A 19,293-nucleotide genomic window follows, 5' to 3' on the forward strand; every position below is an offset into this window, starting at 1 on the left:
AGGAGTAACTTGGTTTCTCAATGGAAAGGAAATGAATAGTATAGTTATTCCACTATGTGCAAGTGTTGACTCTGTGGCTCGTTGCCAAAATGTTGAATATGAGCCAGTTCAATGGCCACTATGGGTGCACATTGTGCTATCAAAAATCTGAGCACACCACTCGTGGCATGAGGTACCCGGTCATTGCCGATAAAGTTTTGGATCGTACTCATGAAAGCATCCTTAAGGATGCTGCCATCGCTCATGAAAGGAGAAGAGATGGCAAGGAAAAGTTCATCGAAAAGGGAGTGAAAGGCCCAACTCCATTGCACAACATGCTTTATTTCAATTTAGCACGTGGAAAGGTGCCGGATTACATGCACTCTGTCCTTTTAGGAAATGTGAAGCATCACACTGAGTTATTAATGAAGTCATGTGGGAAAGAGTACTATATTGGGGTGGAGCACAAAATTGCAGTGATAGAGAGTCGGCTGAAATCTATTCGGCCACCTTCGTCCATCACCAGAACCCCACGGGGACTAACGGAAATGAGCCTTTGGAAAGCATCCGAGTGGAGGTCATGGCTCATTTTTTATAGCTCAGTTTGCCTTGAAGGTGTTATCCCCAAAAAATACATCCAAAATTTCTCTATGCTGTCTTCTGCCATTTTCATACTGCTTCAAAAAAGTATTTCATTAAGTAATTTGACCCATGCCCATAACTTACTGTTACGCTATGTCTTTCTGTTTCAACAGTACTTTGGAAAAACAGAAATGGTGTATAACATCCACCTCCTGACCCATTTATGCAATGGTGTTGCAAATTGGGGCCCATTGTGGACCCACAATGCATTCTGTTTTGAGGGGCAAAATAGAAAGCTATTGCAACTCCACAAGAGCCCTGCTAATGTTTCCCAACAAGTGGTGACCAAGTTCAACACTTTTAAGGCCTTACCTTCTCTTTGTAAAAAATACAGTGTTTCAGATGATGTGATGGACTTTTGCGAAGGGTTGAGCAGCAGGTCATTAATACATTTTTGCAGGAGTGACGGAACTGTTTTACTGGGGAAAGGTTCTCCTTATTGCCTCAATGAGGAGGAGAAGGATTGTTTGATGGAGTTTGATATCATCGAAACTGAAGTGCTGTCATTCTCCAAAATTATACTTGGGGGTGTTCGCTACACCAGTAGCAGCTACAGGAGAGCAAAGAAGACTAATGACTCTGTTGTTTGGCTAGCACAGGGAGTTTATGGAAGAATAGTGACAATTTGTCAAATTGGGTCGAGTAATGAGAAGTCTGTGTTGCTTTTCATTAGAGTTTTAGAAGTGGATAGTTTTGATGATGCAAATGATATATTTCTGCACAGTAAGCATGTACTGTCCTTGAAAGGAGAGGGCTTTTTAATGGCTGTAAAGCCGAAAATGATTGCTGGTCAGTGCATATATATGGAATTCAGTGACAAAAGTTACATTTCAAGGATACCGTACGGTTGTTACGGTGATTAGAGGATGTAGCAGTTATTTTTAGGATTTTTTTTAAATCCATATAGATGGCAATACACCTTTTTACAATTTGAAGATGATACAATAATACCAAATGACGGATAAACTATTTCAAGCACAAAATATCTATAATATAACGAGAATCTACAACCATCAAAATGTAAGCTAAATAGCAGCAAATGCAACTAATCAATAAATCAATTGGAGACAAGTATATAAAGCAGAGCAAAACCCTGAGTCAGTCAAACATAAACCCCTCTAAGAAGCAGTTTAAGACATTCCCTCTTGAAGGCTTCGTAGCTGGTCCCGAAGATCTCGATCTCAACGCACACCCTGTTTCCAGTTCTCATCAGGCGAGGTATTGCACTGTGGTAGGAGTAGTTTGTCAGGCAGTGTTGTCTGGAAAACAGCTGGGGATAACGAACTCCACGAGGCACGTTCAGGTATATCTTGTACAGAATGTCCGGGCAATCTATCATACCGTTCATTATTTTATATAGGAACATCAGGTCAAACAAAGTTCTTCTAGCTTGCAGGGGGGGGAAGGCGTAGGAGCAGCTCCATTTCTTTTATGTCAACTTCCAGATATGGATGACCTAGTTTCACACCAACCATTCGCAGTAAACGCTTCTGTATGTTGTCTAGAGCCGTGCAATGTCCGACCTGATACGGGGACCAAACCGAGACAGAGAATTCCAACAACGGACGGACCAGGGCAACGTAAAGGGTTCTGATGGACCAGATGGAAAGTCCAAGACGACTAGTACGGCTAACGAGCCCCAGAATCCTGGAGGCCCTGTTGCAGATCTTTTGAATATGATCTCCAGGGTCTAGGTTAGATGTCAGTTGAACTCCAAGGTTTCGCACATTATCGACTCTCCTAAGGGAATGTCCATGCAGCAAGTATTGGTGTTGTATAACCTGTTGTTTTTTTGCAAAAGATATCACCAAACACTTATTAGGGTTGAGGTCCATCTGGTTGACTAAACACCATTCTTCCACACGATTCAGGTCTTCTTGCAGCTCCAAAGAATTCTGCAGTGAGGATACCCTCCTAAACACCTTTACGTCATCGGCGAAGATCAGAAAGCGTCCGCTTATATATTCCTTTATATCGTTTATGAACAAGGTGAAGAGGAAAGGGCCGAGATGGGATCCCTGTGGCACACCTGAAGTAGCTGCAATTGGTCTAGAGTAAGCAGAGGAGTATCTCACCCGCAAGAATCGACCTGCCAGATAACTACTGAACCACTGCAGCAAGGAGCCACACACTCCCAGCGCCCGAAGCTTGCCGAGTAGATGAGGGTGACTGATCCTGTCAAAAGCCTTAGAATAGTCAAGGTATATACAATCAAGCTGGTCCCCACTTGAAAAGGCTGACAGTATCTCATCACAAAATACAACCAAATTCGTGGTCGTGGAACGTCCCCGCTGGAAGCCGTGTTGCTCCGTTATTATGGAGCTTTTGAAGACGAAAGTGAGTCTATCCAGAACTATTTTTTCAAACAGCTTAGCCAAAGCTGGCTGAATAACAATCGGCCTGTAATTTTGTGCCTCTGATCGGTTACCTGACTTATGGATAGGAACCAGGTAGCCAGTCTTCAAGTTGGTTGGGAAAATTCCCTTTTGGAGCAGTGAGTTGAAGTATATGCTAATGTGAGGTGCCAGGATCTCAGAGCAGTACTTAAGAATACTGGGGGGATCTCATCCGGGCCTGAACCCTTGGATCCGTCAAGCATCTTTAGTTTCTCTTCAACTTCCAGGGCAGTTACACGAATGGAAGCCAGCGCTGTATTGGTATCAAAGTTGTAGGCCGGAGTCTAATCACCCGAACCGCTCCTGTAGACAGATGCAAAGAAGTCGGCGAAAAGTTCACAAATTTCTTGAGGTCCATCTGCAACCCTGTTTTCAAAGCTCAGGTTCGCCACATAGTCCTTGGATGGACCCCTTAGGTTCCTCACGTGAATCCAAAAGGATTTAGGGTTGTTGATAAGGTCAGCGTCTACTTTTGATAAATATTGCAAGTGACATTGACTAGAGAGCACACTACACTGTCTTCTGACCTCCTTGAACCTGTTCAAGACGGAAACATCAAGTGTTCTCTTGTATTCTCGGTGAAGCCTTTTCTTCTCAAACACCAACCGCTTCAAGTCCCTCGAGAACCAACGAGGAAAAGAATCATATTTCACACTAGATGTAGGGCAGTTACTGATGATTGTTTCCCTGAGATCACTGCACCAGTTCATAAAAGATGCCTCGATGTCAGTCGTTGTGGAATCGTCGGGATAATTCTGCCTCTGAATCCAGCTATAGACTGCAGCCTTGTTACAATTTCCAATAATTGGAATTATACTATGTGATTTGACAGGCCTGACAACTCCAGTAGATATCTCAAATGACAAGGCAGGGTGAGCATCCTCTTGATAAACCAGTGGTTCCTCAACAGAAGTGACGTAAAGTTCTGGATCAGAAGTGAAAACCAAATCCAAGATGACACCCCTAGCATTACAGACACTGTTCATTTGTTTCAAATGAAGAAAATTAATCATACTCGCCAAACAAACTGAGGCTGATGAATAGCATCGGGAGGATTGTTCACACCAATTAAAATCGGGTAGGTTAAAATCACCAGCGATTACTGTAAATGCCTCAGGTTCAGATTATTAATAATTTTGTAAATTTATTTTCTTTTGAGAAATGTCTGTTGTGTCAAAATCATTCTGGAAATGTATAATTTCATGTGTGTTCATTATATAAGTTTGAAAATTTGAATTGTTTTACTTTTTAACACCTCCGTCTGTGATTTCATTTGATGCAGCTGTTATCCATGCCACCAATCTCATGTAAAGCACTTATACTGCATATGAGGTTGTGGTTTTCATACCTGTTCTTGTCTTAGTTTGGGGGATGACATAATATTAGTCAGCCCTTAATATCGACCAAATCTGTCATCAAATTCCTCGAATTATGTTCATCACACTATCTTAATGGAAGTTTACATGGAAATTATGTGCAGAAACCCTTCGATATTGTTTCTCAGCTGAAATTCTTTAGTTCAAATTGCTCCATATTAAGCATTGCTACTTAATGGCCGGGAGGGTAGTATTAGTACTTTCAGAAATAATTTACTCTGTCTACAATTGAAATATTTATGTTCCATACCCGGAAAAACGTCCTGTAAAAACATCAAAATTTGACTGAAACATGCTTATATTTTTCCCTTTATTACTTTTTTTTTGCAAAGAATGAACAACTACTGGTTGGCATCAAATGACTCGAAAAGGAAATAATCCCTTTTTGCCCAAATGCATATGATTAATATACACAAATTTTACTCCTTACCATGTTCATTGTGTTAAAGCTCTTAATGGTATCATTATCATGCATTATTCCATCTAATTTGTAAATTATTTGAGCACCTCAACATAAGATAAAAAGAAATATGGCCAAGAGAACATTTCATAAATTAATTGTTGAAGGAAAGATGTTAACATGCATAAGAAGAATGGGTGCATACAAAAATCAAACATGCTAACTGTGAAAAGAGGGTGCCAGAGTGTGCATAAAGCATTCTGTGAAGAAGTGTGCTAACAGGGTGCAAAGAGCGTGCAAAAAGTGTGAATGAAAAGCGTGCAAGAAGTGTGCATAAAGCGTTCGGTGAAGAAGTGTGCTAAAAGTGTGCAAAGAGCGTGCAAAAAGTGTGAATGAAAAGCGTGCAAGAAGTGTGCATAAAGCGTTCAGTGAAGAAGTGTGAAAAGAGCGTGCAAGAAGTGTGAAAAGAACTGTGCGCACACTTGATGCACGGTTTTCTGCACGCTTTATTTTCACCAGGGAGAGCGAGGTAGCTGAACCTGGGAAGATAATGAACAGAGGTGAGGTTATAAATTAAATTCTTCACTGTGAAGGGGGCCATCATCAGAGACTCAGTACAAATGGGCAGCCCACGGATGGGAATGGTTCAGCACGAATGTTCCCTAAGCAAACGATATGTACAAGAAAATGAACAATTGCCCTGGTAATCGAAAGAAAAGAGAAACAAAAGAAAACAAATGCAAGGAAAAATAGATTATTGAACCGGCAGTTTGGCCAGTTTTGAGACTGGGCGTTTAAAATTACCAAACGCTGTTCGGACAATGCAAACTCGCACTCGGCCATCAGTTCATTGATGAACATCAATAATTCTAGCCAACGGCCATTGCAAAGGAGGACTATTCTCACTTTTAAGCAGGATTATCGGTTGCACCTCTATCTGAGCGAATCTCGTGGCGGACGCAACTGATGAAATGGATGGTACGAAACACATTACGACAAAAATACGAAGACTGAATAAATTGCATAGGAAAGCTGCCCGATCCGTAACAAACAGCTGCTGGCGAACGAAAAGCATTACACAAAAGTGAAGTGAATTAGCCTGGAAGCCGCTGGAGACTCGGAGGCTGCGCGCTAGGCTTAGATTGCTTGAACAATTGAGAATGGATATCTTTAGGAGCGACTCGGAGAACATAATATCAGAGACCCGATATATTTCTAGGTCTGACAGATGCGATAAATTAAAATAAATATTTAGTCGAAGGGGTAGATATGGGAATTGCCTTTTCCTCTGATACATTTAGTGACTTAAATAAATAGTAATGGCTTCATTAACTATTATATTATTAGTAATAAATATAAGACAGAAATAAATTTTGGTTGAAGCACTATATTTTTTTTCTTAACGGCTGGTGTCCTGACACTCCCTGCCAAACACCTTTTTATGCGACTTCGAGGGCATTAGGTAGATCAAGGTAACCGAGTGTGGATGTCATTTAGATTTGAATAATTGCAGGGTTATTGATTTTGAATTTTGAAGAATTTGGAACAATAAGAATAAATAAATGAACGAATATTTTAATACTTACCGTGGGTCATTAACTCTCGTGGAAAAAAACGATGTAGAATTTCAGTAACTTCAACAGAAAAATGAAGAATTTGGAACAAAAAATAATAAAAACCGAAATATTATTTACAATTAATTCCGATTTTACAATTAATCTTTTAATTAGGTGAGACCATAATTCAAGCACTACTAGGTTAATAAACCATTGGCAATGAAACATTACATTTCAGCTGGATAACCAGATATGTATGTTTATGCAATATTAGAAAAAAGTGCCTCAGTGGACCTAGCCATGCAAGGACTCGCCTGAAAAATAATTGGCATTTTCTGCTTAAGCTTTAATTCCAGGCTTTACCAGTGGCGCCGACTCCATGAACCCCCTCAAAAATTCGTTATGGTTGTGAGAAAAAAAATGTGTCAGGTTTGTCGATTTTCCCCGGAGTGTCGAGATATCGAGATTGGTGTTATTAGGGTTCTAGCATTATTATAGCATAAACCCCATTCCTCCCGCAGTGGTCCCAGACAATGGTGTTCCCACATTTATTCATATTTCCATCTCTAAGGACTAAGTTTGCAGATCCAAATCGCCACCCAGTTCTCGGACTTTCGGCGTTAAGAGTCCCATATCTGTCAAAACAAACAGGGCCAAAACGCAGATCATCCTATTCCATCAACATCTTCTGCCGCCTCATGGTCTAGTACATCCTCGCAATGTCATGGGAAAGACATATGCCCTCTTTGAGACCCAACTCATTATAAATCAACATATCTGCTACAAGATAAATCAAAGATACCGCCAATCATTCCCATAAATTCATCCCAATGGCCAGTTGAACACCGTACCTTGATCTACAATCAAACATTTTCTCATTCCCTACCCCCTCTGTAAAAAACCGGTTAATGTCGCTCTCGAGGGGACTACCGACGGTCAGTCCCTCTAATGAGGGTTCATCCTCGACTCCGAGCCTAATCCGACCCTTTCTTGAGGACCCGAGCTCGCGACGGACGGACCCAAAACACCGGGAGGGCCCCCACCCATCTGGGCCACGTGTAGCACAATTTTGATTTTATAGTTCCTCTCGTGCTATCAAAGATTTATTGCCTTTATCGCCTTCTTGATCACACGAGAAATTCGATCCTTTTTTGGTCGTCTTTCTTCGACAATTTTCAAGAATTTTGTCACATTGCGGTAGTAGTCCCCTTTTGACTTGGCAACGCTGCAGCCATCATTTTTGGGGTGGGATATGAAAGCCCTCTCGCTCGACGCTCAACAATGGCAAAGCCTGTTCCGACCTGGGATTGGGAAGTTGCAAAGAATTGAAAATTGCATGCTAAGAAATTATGCGTCCACATTCATGCAAAGGAAAAACTTGCCAACTGCTCATCCAGGCAAAATGAGAAGGCATAAAGGCCACTTTACATGTTGAGTTTTTATTCGAGAAGGCCATTCAATGATCATTCGAATTAATTCATTCGTCTTTCGGTGGGGTATGACGACTAAGTAGAGATTAGAACGGTACGAATTGATAGCGGAAAACCACTTTAATAAATCGTGCGTTTTGTGATCCCGGAACGAAGTACATAATAAGGTGTTTTCACTGCAGAGCAACGATGATTATGCTTCATGATAGTGCGCTCTAGTATATGATCATAAGGAAACTTACTCTTCAAATGGCCATATCATTTATATCATTCACGGAATCATTCAAGCAAATTAGGACATGCTCGAAATTTGCTCGTATGTGTTCCTTCAATGAAGAGAGATAGGCAATATTTTGATTATTATGGGGCCAAGATAACGTAACGGCTCGTTTTCGTTCTTCTGTGTTCACCGAATAAACAGAGATTTGGTCATAAATTGGGACTCTCAACCCAAACTTTAGCGCTCAAGGCATGAAATATATTTTAATAATTATAAATTAAACAAAATATTGAAGCAATCGAGGAGAAAAACGACGTTTTTATTCATTGAATATCCCGAATGTTATTTCCGAATTACCCATTGTATACAATTGACGTTTGTGAATTTATGTTCTCTCAAAGTACATATTAATTATTTGAGCTTTGCATTGGGTTACTATGATTCCAAAGTTTTTATACATGATCTTAAAATTCCGAGGTGTATACCAATGGCAAGATGGACGCCGTGCGCTCATATTATTCACGGAAATCATTCAAGCAAATTAGAACAGGCCTAAAATTTTATTCGAATGATTATTCGAACGCAGGAAATTTCCTTTATGCACGGTTAATGATGGTCATTCGAAAGATAATTCGAAGGATCATGCGAATGAAAACTCACCGTGTAAAGCGGCCTTTAAAAAATTCTGAAACATAAATTAAGGAATACATAAGTCAGTAGGATACACAACAAGTAAACAAACCTATTAGTAAGTTCTACATCTACACGTAACACCATGGTGTTTGGCAGGAGATGACCAATCTTCAACATGCAGCATTGAAGATGACACTCCTTGCAGGTGTAGAACAAAAAAGAAAAACTAAACATGCAGGGAGTCGTCCGAGGGAGTGTCGCGAATAATTCTATTAATTGAGACACCGTTGCTATTGTTAATAGTACGAGGGAAGAATAACGATTTAAATATCTCTGATTTTCAGCCTATTTCTTTTAGTTTATCTTCGTGATCACGTCATAGTAGGTACGTCGATAAACGTAGAATATGTTTTACGTCGTCTGAGAAAACATATTCTCCAAATTTACTAAGTATATCTTGCATATACTTAGACCGACGCTCCCATAAAGAATGAGTATATTTTCACAAGACCTTCATTTTCTAAATACATGCTGTTCTCTTGCTAATAGATATTGGCTGTATAAATGACCCACTATTGAACGTAAAATAATATGTTTCAATATTTTGCAAGAAGTGGAAGTACAGTAATTCGAGGTAGATGCTTTGATATATTCGTCGTAAAATTATTGAAGACACTATGAAAAAAACTTAAGGGATCATCTTTATCTCGATTGTTCGTCACTCTTTTGCCCACTACATTTATAAGCGAAGAGACTGTAGAGCTATTTTTCAGCACCTCACTTACGTGTGACGAGAGAGCCTTAGAAATGTCGTCTAAATACTCGCCTGATAATTTTTTTTGAAGTCACTCCATTCCTCCCGTAAGATATTGCTAACTTCATCAGAAAAGATACTGCTCTTGTATTTAACAAAGGTTTAGTCTATTTTTCATTCTACAGTCTGACAGAGATTCCTATCCGAGTTCATCTAACAACAAGAGGTCAGTCACACTAATAAGAATATCGTAACTTGGCAGCCCTTTTTGCACGCGTTCTACCTCTGTTTTCAAACCTTTTTCATGAGGGTCCCAAACACTGGCAGCGTATTCTAAATGGGGTCTAACGAGGGAAGAGTGGTTTATTTCTCTCAATTTGTCCTCACTTTTTCCTAATATTCTTTTAACCAAACCCAATTTACAATTGGCTTAACCTGTTATTCCCCGAATATGTTTATTCCACGATAGATCATAATTGAGTCTAACTCCTAGATACTTCACGGGCCCAACAGTCTAATTGGGTACCCCGGATGGTATAGCTATGTTGTGGGGAGTAATTCTTTTCCCAGAAATTCATTACTACGCATTTTTTTCAAATTTTATTTTAACTTCCATGGATTGCACCACGCTTGGATGGCAGCAAGGTCGTTCGCTAGTTTATTCCTATCTTTACTGGAACGTACACTGTAAACTACAGAGTCGTCCGAAAATAATCGTAGTTTACTGTGTACTACTTCGCTAGAGTCGTTTGTGTAAAGAAGGAATATGAGTCGGCCAAATACACTACCCTGGGGGAGGCAAGGAATGACCTTAACTACATTGGAGACTAACCCTTCCTAATTTCGGACGAAACTGTTCCGAACTCTTCAGTTGCACATTTTCTGTCGATGCCCTTCACCTATTGACAAGTACTCCATTGACTATATTTTTTGTGATCTGCAGTGATCTCGCAAGGAAGGTCAGGAGTTTGGATGAGTATAAGTCTTAAGATTCTGTGTTTCAATAATTCCTGATAACCACAAAAACAACGATTATTCAGCAAGAGTTTGTAGAGCACCCGAACTAAAGAAAGCAAATGCGAAGAGGAGAGAGAGAGAGTGGAGGCATACAGAAGGATCTGATATTGAAATTTATTATTTTCAAGAAAATAATACATTAAACGTGCCTTAACGAATATTTAGGAGTTAACTTTCACTCCAACACTAGTTTTGATCTTATCTAAATATTACGTTTTGGTACAAAGAGCAGCATCTCAAGAAGCCTGAAGATCGCATCTCCTCAACGTAATTCACTATACCCAAATACCTTAATTTTAGTCTTTAATGGTCATTTAGTAACTTTAATTGTCATTTCATCATACTTTTTAGAGAATTTCAAATCATTTTCATATTTAGTAATAGTTAAAGCTTGTCTATGCAGTCAGCGTTATTATTAGACAGTTATTGAGTTATTATTCCACAATATTTTCTAAAATAATGGTTTAATCGTACAAATAATTGCAGAAATTGAGTGAGTATGCCAAAAAACATGTGTTGCAATTTTCAAAACATACCGACAAAAATCTGATTTTGTCCTCCTTTTTCGCAAACCGGACCAATACCTGCCGTTTCTATTACGACGTTGGTATAGAGTAGGGTTAGTTTCCAGAAAAGAGGAAAAGGTTTTGAGGATGTGGAGTCCATGTTTGTATATGTACACATAGATGATCTTTAATTATTTGAGAAAGAATGTGGAAGACACGAGAATGGCTAACAAGCTATCGGTCGCGTTGAATTTTGTTTTAAACAAATAATTTCTCGCTTTCCTAAAATTTCTGATATTACTCCCTCGTTCTCGGAAATAAAGTATCTAATTTCAAAATTCACAACCAAAGGTGTGTAGATTTACATTACAAACCGTCCGAGATACTCCATAAAAGTACGGAAGCGATCGCAAAATAGTTTTTTTTACCAAATTGATGATAAAATTAAAAACATTTTTTTAGTTCCCTTCATGTATATGTTAATGACTTATAATTTCAATCGTAACCATATATTTCTTCGTATATAAAAGTTTTCATCCTTAAATTTACTCTTTAAATTAACAGGAAAGTTTGGAAAACTTCTCCCGCCGATTTTATTAAATAAACGATCACTTCCACTTTCCGCTAGTTCCGCCATTGTGGTGTCGTGGTATAATGCTTCCTCGAGGTCAAACGCCTAGTTTGATTTATATAGTGTATACCCCAGCCTGCACACACTCCGACGTTTATGTAAACATCCAAAGCAAGGAAGCGGCAACAGTTTATTCTTTGACGTTGCGCCGTGGATGATGTCAACGTGACAGCAACGCGTTGCCGTAAAGTTTCTCAGTATGGACGGCTGCTTTCAAACAGGCAGAGATCAAACCATCGCTGCGGAAACCAACGTTATAACTTCATGAGTATATATTTATGGGGCACAAGGCCCCCTGAAAATTCCCTCCCTCTTCTGCCTGGCTTTCAGACTTCGATCTTTGAAGTATATTAGACCGTTTCAACACTTGTTCACAGCTGCATGTTGTAAAACTGTTTAAGTGATAATGGGGAAAGCCAAGCAGAAGAGAAGATCGATGGATTTGTGGAGGACGCAGCTCACCAAGCGTGAAAGAACCCCCTTATAGGACCCTGCCGCAACGTCTCGATTCCGCATGCTGGTAGGAGAGAGACTATTAGACTATTCTCTCGGTCCGAGGCAAAAATTTAAGCCCTCTAGAATATAATTACTCTACAGTTTAGAACTCCATTAGTCTGACGTACTTTATCATTAACTTGACATTTTCATAAACATTACATAGAAGCACTACATGAACTAACATCTATCAGACAAACAAGCATTATTTAATCATACACTTAGAATTAATGCCACATAGAAAATTATTCCTGAGACTAAGGGCCGGTTGCAGGAACGATACATATGTATTCAATAAAGTTATGGGACTCATAAGCCATATCAACCAAACAATTTGCGTTGCAGGAACGTTCAATAACTTTATGAGTCCCATAAACCGTTCCATAACTTATCGGGCCGAATGAGCAGGGTTAAATAGTTATGAGTTCCATAACTCTTGAAAATGGCGGACGACTAATCAGCTGGTTGGATGATTTCTGAGGTAAGAGTAGTATTTAGCAAGAGAAACTGATTTTTACCATGCTCATAAAACCTATAACTATCATTATATTGCAGTTTTGTTTGTTTTTGAATGAGTTTTGTCATAATAGAAGGCGTGTGGCGTACAATTTGAAATAAATACTGTGAGAACTTCTCGTTACTTGCAATATAACACTTGAATCTGCCGCGCTATGAAAAAAGATAATCGACGTGTGCAAGAACGCAAGAACGAGCATCGCCTGTTATTTGTCGTCTTTGTCGTCCGTGACACATCTGAAGGGATGTTATTTTCCTTTAATTTAAATTAACAGGGGTAATCTGTGTCCTGAATTGTAAATTCATCCTGTGAAATTGAGTTATTTGTATTGTACTTCGTCAGTTACCAGGTATGGGCAAGGCAAGCTTGCAGTATTTAGCTAGTATTCCATCATTTTTAGATTTTAAAGATTATGATGTCACTCATCTTCTAATTGTATCGATATTACATATCCTTGAGATCGTCGCAGTGTTTTATGTTCACTTTATCGACTGTATGTTTTACTATGAAGGAGGGCAAATAGTTAAATTCAGTCGGAGTGTAAACTTTGTGGTATGAAAGTTGTCGTATGTTTATTTTACGAACATTGAACATTAATTATCCGAGTCATCTCGAGTTAACTTGAAAAAGTGTATTTCAGAATGTTCCTGGAGCAGAATGTTTTGATAGCTGTGTGTAATTGAGGGATTACTTAATTTTGATAGAAGCATTGAGGACAACACTGCAAACTTCCTTTATTATTGAAATTTGGTTTGTCTCAAATTCTTTTTTGACCGATAAAGTTTACAATATAAGAGTATGGAATTTATAATAAAATCCTGAAAGAGTGATTAACCTGTAAAACACGTTACAATTGGCATGAAATGTGACAACATTTAGTCCCAACAGTAATTGTCTCAGCTACATAATAATAAAGTATTTTGTTTGGGCAGTGGCAAGTGCTAAGATCGAAGCAATCATGTACTTATTTGAAGTGTCTTCAATAGTAATAAATTCATATGTGTTTGACGGAGCAGCTACAATAATTCTGCTGTTAGAGAACCCGTGAGGACTGTACTGAAGGTGAATTTAGTGATTTTCAGCAAATTGGAATTCATTTGATTTCTATAGCTCCTGTGATCATTACATAATTAGAAAGTAACCTTTTTTCATACTATCCATTGATGAAATGACCACGTATGTTCGAGGTCCTTAAATCAGCATTTCACTTTCAATTTAGTGTAATATACCAATGCCATGGATGCATGGAACTAATTCTCTTCAGAATAAAATAGCAATTATTATTGAATAATTGATTTTCTGCATAAGTTATAGTAGTGTTGAGAGGTATTTTCCCACACCATGCCGAATTGTTGTGCATTCTGTTTTTATCTTCCTCAAAAGAAAAGTCATACATATTTAAAAATACTCATGTTGATTGGTAAAATCACATTTATCCAACAGGTTTGTAATGTTCCTTAGAATTTATCAGCACTTTTTCAAGATCTTCAAAAGATGATCACACAATTATATCTTGCATTTAGCATTTATGATTGAAGGGAAAAAAGTGTGCATAGAAGTTGGTGTACTACTATTAGGACATTATTATTCATTCTTTTGAGTTGTAGCTACATCTGCTGCAATTTTGCTTATGCCTGTGTATTTTCTGAATATTTTTAAGAGTAAATATTGTGATAACTTTTTATAATTTCAATTTTGATGTGAATATCAGTAATAAACCATGTTAATGCCTCTTGATAGTTTATGGATATGCTTCATGAATTTTCTGGTCGGAAGGTGTCACCCCAGTTACAGGATTTCATTTACAAATATTTTCCCTCATAGCTTGTAATACTGATCAAAAAAAATTAAAACATTTCCATAGCCATAAAAACACCGTTAACTATTGTTATCCCTATATACCTATGTGCAACGGTGTAAGAGTCTTTAAGTATAACTTTACATACATAGCCTCAAATAAGTGGGCTATGAATATGTAAGTAGGAAAGCTATCATGGAACCATAAGTGCTGAGACGTAATATATTATAATGAACTCAGTGATTTATCATCATAGATGTAATGGGGAGCCAATGTTGAGTTTCATGGGGAAACCAATGTAACCAGATGGGGTAGCCCATATTGTGTTTCGTGGGGTAGCCAATGTGGGGTTACAAGGGGTAGCCAATATTGGGTCATTATGGGCTTTCATTGGCATTCCATGGCCATAGAAAGCCAGCATTGCCAGCTTGGTCCAACATCGGCCTAATGTGGTAGACTACTGGGGTATTACTAGAAATTTTTGAGTCATGGATACTACACAAATTGGATCAGAAAAAATGAACAAGTTTCTTCAACTAGATAATTTAACACTAATAGACAAGTCAAAGTTTTTTCTCATTGAAGATAGACATTCGAAAATATTTGAATATAAGCTTTATTTAATTTAAAATTTGAATTTAAGCTATTTTAGCACCTAGATATTGTGACCTATGTTCATAAAATAGTATATGGTAACATGTTTTTATGCTACCATGCATTGAATTTTATTGGAGTATTCACTTCCTAAATATCTTATAATTTCATAGAATGGAGGAGAGTGAAGCGTCCTCAACATCCTCTGATGAAGAAGTACTTGATATAATGAGAGTTGTACCGAAAGAGTCATAAGGGAGCGACAAAATCCATTCCACCTCTACAATGATGAAGAATTTTGTGAAAGATTCAGATTAAATAAGAATTTGGTTATGGACGTTCTACAAAAAATTGAAAATAATTTAAAGCCACTGACTAGAAGAAGCAAGTCCATCACACCTCTCAATCAATTACTCATTGCCCTAAGATTTTTTGCTACAGGAACCTTTCAAATAGTTGTAGGAGTTGATAGATAGTAGGAGGATTTAGAGTTCATAAATCAACAGTTTGCAGGATTATTAAGAAATTAACATATCAATTGGCTCTCCTCCGTCCACAGTACATTTGTTTCCCTTAAAAATGATAATTTAGTAAATATGAAAACAAAGCTTTTTAATGTTGCTGGGTTTCCTTCTGTGATTGGTTGCATCGATGGTACTCACATTCCAATTCAGTCTCCAGGGGGAGATAATGCAGAACTGTTCCGCAATAGAAAAGGCTATTTCTCCATCAACGTGCAGGTTGTTTGTGATGCAGACCTAAAAATTATCGATATTGTTTCCCGATGGCCTGGGTCCACGCACGATAGTACAATTTTCAATGCTTCCTTTATTCGTTCTCAAATGACACCTGTAGCCAATCCAGCCACAGCTGCAGAGCATCGATATAATTCCCATATAAAAACAAGGAACATTGTTGAGAGGGCAATAGGGGTATGGAAAAGGAGGTTCCCCTGCTTATCACTGGGTCTAAGAACTACTATAAATACAACAGTGTCTGTAATAGTTGCAACAGCCATTCTGAATAATTTGGCTATAATTCCTTATGAGCATATTGATAATGTGGATGACTTTGGGGAGGCAGAAGATCAAGCTATTGAGGAAAACCCAAATGCTCTGGGGAATGCTGTCAGAAATACAATAATTGATACCTATTTCAATTAAACTTTGGCTATACACCCCAAACTTACTTTCATAAATAAATGTTAACAGCCCAGTATATTGTATTTTATGTTTGCTTGTATTGCTTTGAATTAATTATATCACTACTCTTTGAGTTGCATACTTATTTTCAGTAAAATAAATCACTAAAAATACGTAAAGTTTACTTTTGCCATAGCAGGAAAAAATAAAATCAATGATAAAATTACATGGGTTGTGTGCCAAAATGTACACTGGGCTAATTGCCTGGTAGAAAGGACCAAGTAATGAGTCTGACTAAAACGATTGCTAAAGGCTATAGCGGGATAAGATGGTAAAATCTGCACTAGGCTGGATTCTTATTTGGGATTATGCACTCGAAAGTAATTATTTAGAAACCCCTTCAGCGAAATTTTTAGATGCCTAGGTGGTCCCACGGTCCTTTTATCGTAAAAAACGTGTTTTTTCGAAAATCATTTTTCCTGAGCGATCCTTTGCTTTAAAAAATCTGAAAAAAATCATGAAAGTATATTTTAATGTCCACATACACCCTGATTTTTTTCATACTTTTTGGGTCAAAATTGAGTTTATGAAAAATATTTTAATTTTTTCATGAATTTTTAGGTTATGTTAGTAATATTTGGCAAACTTTTAAAAAATCATTTTTTGTGTATTTTTTATTGTTCTTTTGAATGGCCGTGTTAGATTTGCCATTTTGACTCCGGAAAATCCTCAAAATTTGAAAAAACCCAATTTTTGGTGTTTTTCCCCATACTTTTTAGCAGATAAACTCTACCGCATGTCAATTAATAACGATTTTTTAATTATATTTTCGTTTTTTTACATGATTGGATCAGGTTTTCCGTTTGAGCTTCAAAGAAAATATAGCCCTGCGTCTTAGTGAGCTCCCTGAATACATGCTGCACGGTATACAACTGCTATGTAAAATCTCTAAAATGATAAAAGGGAAAATATTAAAAATTAAATATTAACTATGCTTAATTAGCATCATTTTATTGGATTTTGAAATTTTATCGAATTCGTATTACAATTGTGGTAGATGCCGCATACTTTAACAGCTGATCAATGCGTATTTCCGCGTTTTAAAGGGGGACTTGGAGTCTTTGTAAAGATTATTTTGTTAAGATTATTTGAATGTGTTTGGGAGGATAATACAGAACTATTGGGGAATTGATGAGATATATTGTTGTAATGGCACGCTGGGGATATTGTTTAATTACGTACGCTGGATTGTTGCGAGGAGTGTGAAGTTTCGCTGAGGGAAATGTATTGTTGACAGTCGTCACTCGAGAAATGAACTTATCGGTGTTATTATCGGTGTGCGCGAGTGTACTGAATACGGCGAGTTATAACTGTGAGTGTGCGGAAATCTTAGTGAACTGAATTCTTAAATTTTACCATTCATGGATAAAATGTATAAAATAATTATTTAGTAAATACTAATTTTTATAGTGGACCTCTTTTCAATTTTTATTAACAGTAATGACATTTTATTGTATTACAATATTACAAAATACTTAAATATGTTCAAAACCACATAAAAATAATAGCTTTAGTCTTCGTCACTGTCTTCGTTAATGACGGGGTCAGTATCTAACTTGATAAATAATTCTGAAAGAATTTTTGCTGGTCTAATAATTTTTGACTTATACCTTGCATTACTAAGGTAATAAATAACTGCGGCTATGTGAGAACATGACCCTACAGTTCTTAATCCATTGGCACAGTCACAAGCATGGCGCAAAATTCCATTATACCCCATTGAATTAGGCTTGTATTCGACATAACATTTGTAGGTCTTACTATTAATGTGTCTTGACCTAACGAAAACTTTAATGATGCTAGGTTTCATCCTAATATACTCCAAATTAATGCTATCATTTTCATCCATTAACTCAGCTAAGTAGCAAATGGCTTGACCTAACTGATAGGTCCCTGAAAAAAATATTTTGAGGTCCCTCTCAGTCATCTCTGGAAAATCTTCCACTTCTTCAGAAGTTAGTTTTACCGCAGAAGTGGGCCGCCTTGACCATCTAGCTGTCTCAGCTTCTACTGCTAAAGTATTTTCGTTAGATTTAGAATCAAGCATTCTTCGAATTATTAAATCCTGCAATCCATCATCATCTTTATCACAATTTAAGCGTTTGCCAAAAGTATTATTAAGGAAACATGCAATTTTAGCGTATGAACCCACTTTTGGTAAGAGCTTATTGTCCAATTGCTGGTGAAGGAGCTTATATTTTTTGCTAAGAATGCCGTGAATCGCCTCAACGACCCATCTAAGTTTTGTGACGAAGCGAGATTCATTGGATTCAATCGCACTTAAATTAGATCTTTTTCCTTTTAAGGCAGGCATTAGAACCTTGAATCCGAGAATTTCTAGGAAGGGTACCACATCCCTAAAACCTCTGTCCACAATGCATATATCACCTTCCTTCATGATAGTTCTTATTCCAACTGGATCATTCATTACTTTACGCATTATAGTTGCGTCATTTTCGGTGGCTAGAAAAGGACCAGGAAGATCTACCACGAATCCGTCAGTTGTACAAATAGTGAACGGTTTTAAGAGTGGATATCTCTTCTGACCAGAGTATGACCTGCGTTGGTAATCATTATTTTTACTCTTTTGATGACGTAAATATGTCCCATCAAAAATCAAAGCAAGTTCATATTTTAAATTATAAAGTTTTTTTGCATAAACTGAAGTGTGATGGTTTATTAAGTCTTCCCTTTTAACACTTCTTACTCCAAATTATTTTGGCAGTACGTCTTTTTCAAATGAATTAATCACTGATTCACAAAAGTCTGAAACTTTTGTTTCATTTTCTAATCCAAAAACAGATGAAATCAGATTATTTGACGATGCTGTTCGTAATTTAAATAAACATATAACCAGGGCTTGTGTAATATCCCTAGTGTACGATGATCTCATGGAAACTAATAATGATTTCAGCTCTTCTAATTGGTCTATCGAGAGACCAGTAAAAGAAAATAATTCTTTTTCGCGAAGCTCTGACGTTTTTATTTTTTCTAAAAACGTCTGTGAGGCTGAAGTTGACAATTTGTTTAAAAATAAACATATCTCATCTGCAGTTAAAAGGCTTGTGTTACTATATACCTGAACTAACTTAAGATCTTCGTCAAAAAACCGGTGTTTTATTAAATGGTCAGAGCATACTCGATTTC

At 37.5% G+C, this 19,293-nt stretch overlaps 1 protein-coding gene across 1 annotated transcript; it reads left to right on the plus strand.

Moving 5' to 3' along the window:
* The first annotated feature begins 15,540 nt into the window (after nt 1-15,540).
* On the plus strand, nt 15,541-16,107 carry LOC124173266 (putative nuclease HARBI1). Its single transcript, XM_046552785.1, has one exon. The coding sequence runs from the start codon at nt 15,541-15,543 to the stop codon at nt 16,105-16,107; it is 567 nt and encodes a 188-aa protein (XP_046408741.1).
* The last annotated feature ends 3,186 nt before the right edge of the window (nt 16,108-19,293 follow it).

This window comes from Ischnura elegans (genome assembly GCF_921293095.1).
Source record: "Ischnura elegans chromosome 13 unlocalized genomic scaffold, ioIscEleg1.1 SUPER_13_unloc_4, whole genome shotgun sequence".
NCBI classification, from domain to species: Eukaryota; Metazoa; Arthropoda; class Insecta; order Odonata; family Coenagrionidae; genus Ischnura; species Ischnura elegans.